The sequence below is a fragment of the Pseudoliparis swirei genome, chromosome 5 (assembly GCF_029220125.1).
Source record: "Pseudoliparis swirei isolate HS2019 ecotype Mariana Trench chromosome 5, NWPU_hadal_v1, whole genome shotgun sequence".
Lineage (NCBI taxonomy): Eukaryota > Metazoa > Chordata > Actinopteri > Perciformes > Liparidae > Pseudoliparis > Pseudoliparis swirei.
The window spans coordinates 5,162,726-5,175,661 of NC_079392.1; the positions used below are offsets into that span (position 1 = coordinate 5,162,726).

A 12,936-nucleotide genomic window follows, 5' to 3' on the forward strand; every position below is an offset into this window, starting at 1 on the left:
CAGCACCAGAGTGAACTGCTCCATCAGCACCAGAGTGAACTCCTCCATCAGCACCAGAGTGAACCCCTCCATCAGCAGGTGAAGCTAAAGCTCCTGATTCACATTCACTCAGCAAGAGAGTCGAGACAGCAGAGCATGTCTTTACTTTCTCCATGCGTAATGTTGCCACACACACACGCTCACACAGACACAATCACACACAGACACACACAAACACACACACAGACACACAATAGCATTATATTTCTGAGTTGCTTTGATCTTTGGTGAACGTGTGACTCAAAGAGAGAGAGGGATCTCTTCATCTCTTCCTCTCTTCATCTCTTCCTCTCTTCATCTCTTCAGATCCGGGCTCGTCTCTCGTCATGTTTACGTTCTCAGCCTATAGAGACGGAGCTGCTGCTGACTGCTGCTCAATAATAGATAACCGTTAGAAAAAAGGAGAAAAAAAGGAGAAACCCGCTCGCTCTTCATCATCTTCCTGCAGGAGAGAGCTGTGTGAGGGAAAGAGAGAGGCGAATGAAAAGAGAGAGAAACGGAGCGAGTGACGAAGAGGAAGAGGAAGAATCACGTCGTCTCATCTCGGATGTACAAGGCCGGGAGAGCAAAACGCCTCACGCTATGTGGTTATTTTAGATTGCATAGGATGAAGCATTTTCACTTTACTGCTTCATTGAAACAAATGGAGAATGTATTTAATACTTTTAAACGCATAGGCCACATTTTATCGTAATCAAATTTAATTTCCCGTCACTTAGCCACAGTTAACGGCTTTATGTCAATTACACGTCCTAATGTGTATTTATGGTACTCATTAGCCATTTTCAATAGTTCCTGTGCCGTTAATCATTTTTTTTCTCATCCCCCCGTATGAATTGATGAGGCTCTCGCTGCTCTGAATAATCCACGGCAGCCGACTCCACAGGCTGTCAGGTAATAGCTTTCTTTTATAAGTGAATTTAACTTTAAATGTGATTCAATTTAGCCCGCCGTGTGCGGTTTGTTGAGCTTCTGTAAATCTCTCGTCGGCTCCGGTGTGCAAAACGCCGAAAGTGGATCATTCAGAGTCGTCCTGGTCAACTTTACCTTTTATAAACAAAGAGTTTATACAGTCAAACACATGAGACTCGCACTTTTTTTTAAAAAGAAGAAGGAAAAACGGACTCACTTCCATCAATGATTAATTTAGTCTTCTGGCATACGAGTGGAAGTCATTACAGAGTTTTATTACCTTTTTTATTGCCTTTCAGAAGGCAGTCGTCCTCTGTAATCTACTAAGGAATATATTGTGTGTGAGGTAGAGAGTGAATGTTGCCTCAGGAAGCAAATAATATTAAATTGCCCAGTTATTCATTTTTTATTAGCATTATTAACAATCTGACCTACCCAGTTAATAACTATGTGTCGTCTATGCGCCCCGATAAGAACAAAATATCCGCTGATTTGAAGTTTTACACGCAATACTGAGACTCCGCCCACAATCTGTGATGAAACAATGTTAATTATGTCTCAGAAGTTATCAAAGAAACAGTTTGACCCTTCAGGAAATATGCAAAATATGAAGCAAAAAGCAGCCGGTTAACTCACCTTATTATAGCATAAATCTATAAATCTATATAAATCTATATAAATATATATATCTATATCTATAGTGATTACCAAAAGCTGATCGATGTGATTGATTCGTCTTCTTTATTTGACAAACAGTGCATTGTAAATTCAAGACTCGGAAAGTTTAACAGCTACAAATTCACACACGCACAATGTACACACATTTAACTGCACACTGAACAGCACGCATACACACAGTATATTACACACACACATACACACGCACACGTACTCGCATTATATTACAGCATTATAGTTCACGACAGAGGGGCGTCCTGTTTATATGAGCAGTGACACCGGCAACAGTAGTGAAGGTAAACAGAGGCAGACACAGCTCATCACTGAGCTGTTGTTGTTTTTTTTATCAAGAGAAAACAAATATACATCACATACATAAAAGTATGGCGAGCAAAAGAAAAATCAAATAAATAATTCAAATTTGTTTTTTTTAAACCATGTTTTTTTTTTTGCATTTACAGTTTTCGTGTTTGCGGTAGTTTGATTAAAAAGCTAAAATGAGATGAAGACCTTTTATAGTTTCAGGATTATTTCTGAAAACATTGCATTTGTTTGTTTGTTGCGTGAGTAAAAAAGTGTAACTTGTCAATAATACATCTTTTAAAAAGTTTAAAAAAAAGAAAAGATGTGGATATTTATTTATCAGTGATGAACTTTAACAAAAACTTTGTGGAGATGCTGACTGGAAGCAGATTTGAGTTGTGCGGAGAGGTCGTGGACTTTCAGAGGAGAAGAAAGAGGACAGACGGGAAGAGAGAGAGAGAGAGAAAAGAGAGAGAGAGTAATCTCTCCACACCCATGGCTCATTTTTATTCATACACCAGTGTCAAGCGTTGCCGCTCGCCCCATCCACCCCTCCTGTTCTTCTCATTTTTTTTACACTTTCCTTCTCCTCTGGCTCCCTCCATTACCTATTCCCTTTCACTCCCCCCCCCCCTCCCCCTCTCACCTCCAGTATCTATTACACAGGAGAGGAGAGAAGCAGCTGAGTCCGTCCAGTTCTTCAGAATAAAAACAGCAATTAAAAGATGAATCCACCCTAAAAGCGCGTACAGGTCCTTCTGGTGACACACATTTTTAAAATGTCTGGGCCTATTTTCTTGTATATTGGCTATATTTATTAAGAGCGGTTGGTAAGCCATCGTGTCGATGTCTATTTTTATATTTTTTATATCGGTTACATGAAGTCTGAATAGAGTTCTCTATCTAAAACATCTGCAGTAAATGTCAGCTTCTTTGGTGTCGGCGGTCCCAAAGCGAGGGCGCTTTAAAAAAAAAAATCTGCACCTGTCGTTCAACAAAAGAGGAATTCATCATAGTATCACCGTATAGTCCCCGTGGACCGTAATCCCAGCGGACCAGAATGCATGAGTTTTGAGACCGTGGTCACGGATATATGGGCCAGTTCCCACACGACACTAAAGTATCACGTACATAGAGAAACCTGAAGGAATATTCTAGGTGGATATAAAAAAAAGAAAAGAGAATTCCACCGTAAAACAATGCAGAAGCTGTGTCCCATAACCAATACTGTATAGAGATGTGAAGTGGGAGGAGCCTCTGGTTTGCAAGTTAAAAGTCCCATTATTTTTTCCCAAAAGACAATGACCCCCAGTTACACCACCCTGTCCCAGTGATAATGAGTCAGACTGGAGATGGTGGTTGTCTCACCTATTATGGGATGGATGGTTGTTAGCCAACGACGGCTTCACGATGAGTGTTGCGACGAAACTGCTGACGTGCAGAAGTTTTTCTTCTTCCGGCTGTTGGTAGTTACTAAACAGCTTCGGCTTCAACACCTTTTTTCGACTGGAGGAGGCGGAGCTTAATCTGGAAGGGGCGGAGCTTAATCGGGTGGGGGCGGAGCTTAATCTGCAAGACGCTCAAGAAAACTAAAGCAGAAGTGGATTTTAAAGGGTCTCCAATCACATTGGTGGTCTAAAAAAAACAAAAAAAGAGTAGCACTATGGATTAATGTTTTTATGAACCATGTGATTAATGGTGTCACGTTACGACACCAGCAAAAAGGTGAAGAAGAAGAAGAAGAAGAAGAAGACTGGTAGCAAGTAAAGAAACAAATGTAGGCCTACTAAGTTTTATAAGGAAATAATCACATCAACAAGCTGGTTAGAAATAAAGGATTTAAACAATAGGTGGGTAACACTGAATAGATGCACCAATGGCGTGCCAGGAGAACTAATATTTATGCTGTTATTAATATACGGACACAATTTCTATATACTGTGGTATGGAATAGGACACAGCTAATGTACAAGGGACATATTTGATCTTGAAAAAATCTGCAGCGAATTAGCGCAAGATATGTAAAATATATAAATATATTTTTTAAATAAATAGCCAAAAATTTGCCTTTCATTGGAAGATTGGTGATTTTGTTGTTTACCATGAGAACAAATGAGAATTTTTTTTAAAGCATCGCGTCACAATGTCCTACTTTCATTAAAAAGGGTAAAAAAAAAAATCTAATTTAGCCTTGAAGTATAAAACGAGCCCAGAGATCCAGCGTGAGAGTGTGTGACGTGAATCTCTTTGCATAAGAGTCTCGTTCACATAAACAAATAGAAAACTCTCACAGGATTTAGGAAATGTTGCTCTCTTCTCGGGGGCTCGATTCAGGGTGGATTTTACTTTTAATAAGCTCTTCAGAAAAACATCAAACAGAGTTTCCTCCATGAACCCGTGAAGCGCCTCGTCTTGCGTTGGTCTCTTTATGTAGAGTGCATGATTAGAACAATAAACAATCCCATTGTTATGGAGCACAAACACAACTCACTCCTGTTGTTGTTCCTGAGATGTTCTCTCCTCTCCGTGGCGTTTGAGTTCTGATCAAAACCGACGAGTCATCGTTTAAATACCAGACGTCCGTCATTGTGTTTCACAAATACTGAGACACGGGAACATGTAAAAAAAAAAACACGTCTAATCTTGTAAGGAAGAAGAAGAAGAAGAAGAAGTAAAAAAAGAAGAACAAGAAGAACAAGAAAAAGAAGAAGAGAAGAAAAAGTAAAAGAAAAAGAAAAAAAGAAGATAAAAGATAAAAACAAAAACAAGAAGAAGAAAAAGAAGAACAAGGACAAGAACATGAAGAAGAAATGAAGAAGAGAAGACAAAGAAGAAGAAAATGAAGAAAAAGAAGAAGAAAAGTAAGAAGAAAAGAAGAAGAAAAAGAAGAAGAAGAAAAGAACGTCCGTCAACGTCTTCTCACAAACACCGAGACATGGGAACATGTAAAAAAAAAACACGTCTAATCTTGTAAGGAAGAAAGAAGAAGACGAAGAAGAAGAAGATCTCTGGGTTGACAGCTTTTGTTTTACCTGCATGACGTTCATTAGGTGGTATTCGAACACAAGCTCACTCTTCGTTCCCCCCCCCCCTTCCCCCCGCGTCGGCACCGAAACATTTATTTACAACGAATTCCGCCTCTGAACCACTCGACACGGCGCGAGTCGATCTCAAAGCTCACCGATAACCGCGTCAACGAGTCATCGTCTCAAATGCAACGGAAAATTAAATGTTTGGAGGTTATTTTTTTTCTCTCAATGCCACAACTTTGATAAATGAAAGTGTTTTGGGGGCCGATCCCAGCAGCAAACACAAAACACAAAACACAACATATCAGCATTAAGCGACTAAATACGGTCACTTGTGTCATTGTGACCGTATTCAGTCACTAGGGGGATGATGATGAATTTAAAAAAAATCACCAACAAAAAACAAGACGGGGCTGCAGGCCGCTAATCCTCGGGATGTCGGACGCACACGCGTGACCGGGCGTTTTGGGCTAAAGGCAGAGCGGAGTAATCCGCTCAGCGCCGAGATCAAAGAGAATACGCCCCCCCCCCCCGGAGTGCGATCGGGCCTCCTCGATGATGTCATACGTCACATGACTGCACCAAAACATGATAACTACGCCAGAGATTTCCATGTACACGTCGCTATCTTTGCTCGTTAGATAATTTTCCGCCGACATATCTGACAGCAAATCAATCTTTGTTGCTTGTAGAATGGTTGTTGCGTAAGCCCCGCCACCCCCCCCCATTGAAAAGGTCGCCTCTCACACAGATGTGATCAACACGTCATGCGTCACGTCGTCAAGTCATCTGCACGCCGAAGACGCGGCGGTATTAATCACCGCCGACGTGCGGCTGTCAAAATAAAAGCCTCTGAGAACGCTGACATATTCAGACGTCGTTGAAACCCCCACAAAAAAATAAATCAGAATTGATACAGAGGCCCCGATACGCCTGCCTGCTGGGGAGCGATTACCATCTGGACAGCTTTGACAGAGATGAGATTTGTTTGCGTGTTTCTGGCGTGTTCGTGCGTCGTGCTGACGCCTGACGGGCAGCATCCTTAATTGCCTTTTATTCTGATCGTTAAACTTCATCAATTACGACTTAACTTCTGAGCGAAGTATTCTAAGTAGATCAGGCTTGTTCTCGCTCTCTGTGTGGAAGAGTTCATCTTTTTTTTCTTTTTGTTGCATGAACAGTACAAACAATAGAAGTAACACACTTTTTTCTTTTGTGTGTGTGTGTGTGTGTTTGCAGTCCACAGCACCTTCAAGCGATGGAGTCAGAGGAAGATAATCATAGAGAAGTCAACAACACACTCCAGTGGCAATTAACTGGTTGGCAAAAGTGAAAGCATATAGGAAATAAACATCCCATATCGTAATATGTACAGACTCTTCAATATGAAGATGGATTCACAGAAAGTCCCGTTAGCCGTCGTCCGCTCTCGTCTGGATTCAGATGAACAAAAACATATCGGAAGACAACGACAAAGTCTGCGACGGGTCTCTCCAGAAACAGTTTTTTTTTTTTTAATCACCTTCCGTCAGGCTTGTCGTCCAGTTTGGTTTCCCTTCATTAAAAAAAATGTCCGTTCAGTCACGTTTCCTCTTGTGCGATTCATCCTTAAAGAAACCGTCGAATCAAATCGTCGGCTTCGTGAGACCGGACGCTTTTTGCTTTTTTTCATGTCGTCTTGCGGTCGCGGATCAGATCTGCCGTGTTGTTATTTTTAATGCACAAAAACTCGGCATCGAATTCCCTCCGAGAGGCTTTTTTCTTTTCTTCTTTTTTTTCAGTTCACATCGATTTGCTGACGGCCGTGAAAGAAAGTCCGTCCGGCGTGTAAAAAAAAAGACACACGCGTGTGTCGTACGGGGGTGGGGGGGGCGCTCCGCGGCGGGGCTACACGGATTCGGTGGGAGAGCGGTCGTCGTCGTCGCCGCCGCCGTGGCTCATGGACTGAACGCTGGTCAGGATCTTCTTCTGGTGTCCAGCCAGAGACACGCCGATCCTCTGGAGGTCTCTGGAAGAACACAGAGAGGAGGTCATGAGGTCGCTGCGTCGTCACAAACACGGCTGCTTTCATTAAAAAAAAGTGGTATTTCATCACAAGTGGGCCTTGAAATGGAATAATAAATAAATAAAGGTACTGTATGTGTGTTTTAAGTGACCAGAGCAGTGACATGGCTGGTTTGATTACATAATCGGCTACTATGAGCACACAAACCCTCTTTTACAGATCACGTGTTATGAAATTTAATGATTTGGTTTATTATTAAATAATGCAGATAATGTACAGAGCTAAAGCAAAGTCACTGCTACACTGTGTACAAAGTTTATTTTCAATACATGAGTGTAAATATGATTTGAGAGATGTTTGTAAGTTCACGGTACAAAAGGCTAAAAAAGGGATTAAAAGAAGACGTATTTCTGTTGTAGGAGTCCAATTATGGAATAATGTTGAAATGGATGTAAGACTGGTGAACTCCTTTTTGGTTTTTAAGGGAATTATTTATAAAACAATTCTTGAGAGTTATAAAAGTAATTAAAAACGTATTAATATGGAAGATATATGTGGTAGTATATATAAATATATTTTGTTTTTTATTTTGTTTATTGTTGTTGTTTTATTTTCTTCTTTATTTTATATTAATTTTCTGATTTATTTTGATTTCAATTTAGGATAGGAATTTATAAGCATTTTTTGCTTCTCCCTATACCTTTTCAGTCTTTCTCTAATGTATATTATATAGGATAATATTGTATTGTATTTGATTTGATTGACTGAATAAAATACACAAACAAACAATAATGACTAGGTAGTAACATGGGAGGTTTAACCAATCATTTCTGGAGAGAAACACAGAAAATTAAGAAATATTGTGCATAATTCTCTCTTATCTTTTTAAAGTATACATCTTTTGTGTGGATGAAGTGCTTTAAGGAATAAAACACATATTTGTGTTCGTATTTAAATGTTATAAACTGTATTTTCTGCATGCACCCTAAAACAGTGCGGGTGAAAAATTAATTATATTATTTTATCTGGGTAATTAGTTTTTAACCACTATGAATATGTACCTATTTAGCCAATATAAGAATAAGAATAAGAATAAGAATATACACTTTTATTTATCCCCAAGGGGAAATTAGTTCTCTGCATTTAACCCATCCTTAGTTATTAAGGAGCAGTGGGCTGCGGTGAAGCGCCCGGGAAGCAACTGGGGTTCAGTGCCTTGCTCAAGGACACTTCGACTTGCAACTAATGGGGAGAGCGGGGATCGAACCCACAACCCTGCGGTTGCAGGACGGCCCTTTTACCCCACTGAGCTAAAGCCGCCCGCCATTACTTTCTATGGGCTGTTGATGCATTTTTATGGGATGGAAAATGGAGCATGGATTTATAAATATTATATAATTCACTCAACACACATTTGTGTTTCAATGTTTAGTTCATTTCCAGAAGGAAACAATCTGTGCCTCATCCATTAAAAGCCTTTTAAATACCATTTAGAGTCACACAGCCAGTTCTGTGTGGCTCTCTCTGCTGTTTCCACTAAGGCTTTATGCTTAAATCTAATTCATTGATCCCTGTGGGGAAAACCATCCAAACGTTTGAGCCACAGTGAACATGGAGAGCAGCTCCAGGCCCGAGGTTATATATATATAATGTCGCTGTCAGACAGGAGTGGTGCTCATGTGCCTCCTATACAGGAAAAGCAATAATCCATCATTCTTTAAATAGCCAACAACCAAATTAATTCCACTGTGCATTATATTAAGTACATTAAGATACAATTATTATTGTCAGACGGTGAAAGGAGTGAAATGCTGATCAAAACAACAGGTATGTACACACTCCTCTCTGAAAAGCATATATAGCACAACAAATACTTCACTCAGGAGTGAACAATTATTATTTAAATTATTTATTGTATTTGTATAATTTGTATGATATAATTTTTTTGTACGCAATTTATTCATTATTATCCTATTTTCCCCCTCTTATTTTTTTTCTTGGAGTGAGCACTATTCGTTGTTTGTTGTTCTTTGTGTGTTGTGTACACCGTGTACCAAGATATACAACTGAAAAATGGACAAAGAAAGTGACTGTATGTAAATACATAATGTTATGTTAGATAAACTAAATTTAAAAAAGGTGAGTTAAAGACAAACAAAAAAACACCAGGTATAGCACGTCTGGCTTTAAAGAAACATAAACGCTTTAAATAAACATACATTCTTATTATTTTTGACTGGTTCAAATCCTTTTCCAGCAATTACGGCTTATTCGACAGACTTGTTTTGTAATCGTCAAGTAAAATGATAAAAAAGAAGAAGAAGAGAGGATGGAAGCAAGTAATTCAGAGAGACGGACGGGGCGTGGACGTATAGTTCGGCCAATCAGAAGTCGGCCGACCGGCCGCCATTGCCGGCCGTCCGACTAACGAGACACCGACTTGGCAGGTGAGAAGTCGGCAGGTAGACGACGAACGGAGTGAATGAGCGGACTCACTCGGCTGTGATTTGCGTGACGAGCGTCAGAGAAGTGAAGCCCGAGCCCAGGAAGGAGTCTCGGTACTGGGTCATCTTCAGCGCCGCCAGCCAGTCCTCCACCGAGCTCAGCCGGCTCAGGTCTGGAGCTCCGCGGTCCAACAGGGGATGATGGGAAGGACTACAGGAAACAGGAAGGAGGAGCAGGTGTTAAGGTGCGTTCACACCAAAAGGCGTGAGTTTACTCGCTCGACCATTTGCTGTGATCACGCCATAAGCGTCGAGACGCTCCGAGAGGGGCGGGGCTTATCTCCGTGTCTCGTCTCCGTAAAGACCGTTATCATCTCCTTCATCCACCACGGAATAACTAACCACTAGTTCTGCTTTATACTTGTTGTGGACCTCCCACACACTAACGCCCTCGTGTTTGGGTTCATGACATTAATATATATATATATATATTTATTTATTTATACATGACGTCACCCGTAGGCTCACTCAGCTCGGTCACTTTCGCCGATGAAGTTACTGTTACGTCTGAAAGACTTCCGCCTCCAGCGCTACGAGAGCGGAACATCTAAACGCTGTTATTGTCTTCATAACATTATAATATATAATATATGTCACACATTATTGTCCGTCTTGTTCTGGTTCAACAGCGGCGGGACAGCGATGACGCGCGGAGCAACTCGAGAGCTGATTGGCACGAGTTGCGAGATTACACCTCAAAGTTGAGATATTTCAACTAGGGGCGAAAATTGCGCCGCTGCAAACGCGTCGCCCGGAAAAATATCGCGTCTATCACAGCCACACGCGTCTGTACGTTGACTTTTCATGGGATTCGGTCGCGCGAAAAAAATCGCTTCGCTTTTGGTGTGAACGCACCTTAACACACTATTCTGTGTGTGTGTGTGTGTGTGTGTGTGTGTGTCTGTATCTCTCCCCACCATGCGGGGGCCACGTTGTTGGTGCCGGCTTTGAGCGACGCCGGGTTGCGGATCATTTTGTCCAACATGCTGACGATGTCCGGGAACTTGGGGCGCGCGTTGCGGTCCTTCTGCCAGCAGTCCAGCATCAGCTGGTGGAGGACGAGAGGACAGTCCATCGGGGCCGGCAGCCGGAAGTCCTGCTCGATGGCATTGATCACCTGGGAGAGAGGGAAGAGAGAGGGGAGGAAGGAGGGAAGGAAGGAGGAAAGGAAGAAAGAAAGGAAAGAAGAAAGGTAGAAAGGAAATAAGGAATAAAGAAAGAAGGAAATAAGGAAAGGAAGGAAGAAAGAAAGGAGGAAGAAACGAAGAAATGAAAAAAGAAATGATGGAAGGAAGGAAGGAAGGAAGAAAGAACGAAAGGAAGGAGGAAAGGAAGCAAGACAGAAAAGAAAAAAGGAAAAAAGCAAGGAAGGATGACAGGAAGGAAGAAATGACGGAAGGAAGGAGGAAAGGAAGGAAAAAAAGAAAGAAAGGAAGAAAGAATAGGAGGAAGGAAAAGAAGGAAGAAAGGAAGAAATTAAGAAAGAAATGATGGAAGGAAGGAATGAAGGAAGGAAGAAAGAACAAAAGGAAGGATGAAAGAAGGGACGAAAGGAAGAAAGGAAGGAAGGGAAGAAAGGAAGGAGGAAAGGAAGGAAGAAATGAAGGAAGGAAGGAAGAAAAGGAAGAAAAAAAGAAAGAAAGGAAGGAAGAAAGAATAGGAGGAAGGAAAAGAAGGAAGAAAGGAAGAAATGAAGAAAGCAATGATGGAAGGAAGGAAGAAAGAACAAAAGGAAGGATGAAAGGAAGAAAGGAAGGAAGGAGGAAAGGAAGGAAGAAATGAAGGAAGAAATGAATGAAGGAAGGAAGAAAGAAAAGAAGGAAGAAAAAAAGAAAGAAAGAAAGGAAGGAAGGGAGAAAGGAAGGAAGGAAGAAAGAAAGGAAGGAAGGAATGAGAAACAAGAGATAAACCCATAAAGGATGAATATCTGACTCTCAACTTATTTATTTTTGGTTTATTATTTTGGTTTATTTTTGGTTGAGTCTCACGGCTCTCATCGCTCGTCAGATGTTTGACTCAAAATAAATAACGTGTTTCTACGTAGCTTTCGAATGTGTGAATAGGAAACTGTATAGTAACACATAGGAAACTGTATATTAACACAGAGGAAACTGTATTTTAACACATTCATCAACAATTGGATGTATTATCCCAAAAATAGATTTGCTGAAAGAAAAAAATACAAGGATTGACATTATATTGACACGTATCGGAAAGAGAAGGAGGGCTGGGAAGGGAAGAAATGTTTCGAGCCGACACTCGTGAATCGCACTCGGCGTGGTGCCGCCGGTCTGTGAGCATATCAGAAGAAGGAAAGAGGCGGTATGAAGAAGTGTCGGGGGAGACTTCAGAATATTTCACTCTCACATTTTGATTTGTGACTTCCTGTCGGCGGAGAGGAGTTCATGAAGTCTTCTGTTGTCTCCTTTGGGATTGTGCAAGGTGTATTTTTACAGTACAATCCTCGTTCAGCTTTAATTAAACGTACAAAAGAAAAAAAGAAAATCCGAGAGGATTCATTTTCCATCGGAGAACTTCCTCCCGTCGCGGCGTGCGTCCGGATCTCATCGCTCTGACGGAGGCAGCTGGTTTCACACGGAGCGGCTTCTGATCCCTTTATGCCGACTCAGGTTTTTACCTGTCGAGGCTTCTCCGGGAAAACTTTGGAGGCAAACACGTCGCGTTGCGGAGACGCTGTGCTAGCACACCTTGGAATGAAGGATGGAGCTATCAGGAACAATCGCAGAGAGTAGAAAAACATTGTTTGACTGACGGAGGCTGAAGAAGTCGCCATGACAACCAAAAAAAGAAAAGAAAATCAAGAAAAGGAAAAAAGTTATTTATCTTTATCTGAAATTAATCCACCACTTGAGTCAGGAATGTGTGAATGTCAAAATAACATTATGATAGTTGCATAAGTAATACTATGAGTAATACCATGAGTAATACTATAAGTAATACTATGAGTAATACCATGAGTAATACTATAAGTAATACTATGAGTGATACCATGAGTAATACTATAAGTAATATTATAAGTAATACCATGAGTAATTCTATAAGTAATACTATGAGTGATACTATTCGTAATACCTTAAGTAATAAAATAAGTAATACCATGAGTAATACCATGAGTAATACCATGAGTAACGCCATAAGTAATATTATGAGTAATAGCATGAGTAATACCATGAGTAACACCATAAGTAATACTATGAGTGATACTATTAGTAATCGCTTAAGTAATAAAATAAGTAATACCATGAGTAATACCATAAGTAATACCATGAGTAACACCATGAGTAATACCATAAGTAATACTTGCATAATAGTTGCATTAAACTCACATTGTTTGTAACCCGCTTATGACGTGTTCTGCTTATATCAATCTTCCATCTTTTCCTCACCTCCGTGTTCACGTCACTAAACCCTGAGTAGCATCAGGAAACAGGAAGTGTGCACACCT

The 12,936-nt window shown here is 40.7% G+C and overlaps 1 protein-coding gene across 1 annotated transcript in view; it reads right to left on the bottom strand.

The window, feature by feature from the left end:
- Nucleotides 1-6,848: 6,848 nt before the first annotated feature.
- The window catches only part of LOC130193872 (ephrin type-B receptor 1-like), a 103,501-nt gene continuing 97,413 nt past the window's right edge, over nucleotides 6,849-12,936 (bottom strand). Inside the window, exons 18-20 of the mRNA XM_056414673.1 lie at nucleotides 10,388-10,587; nucleotides 9,463-9,621; nucleotides 6,849-6,969 (exon numbers count right to left, since the gene is read on the bottom strand). Coding sequence (XP_056270648.1) covers nucleotides 6,849-6,969; nucleotides 9,463-9,621; nucleotides 10,388-10,587 — 480 coding nt within the window. The remainder of the gene's footprint in view (nucleotides 6,970-9,462; nucleotides 9,622-10,387; nucleotides 10,588-12,936) is intronic.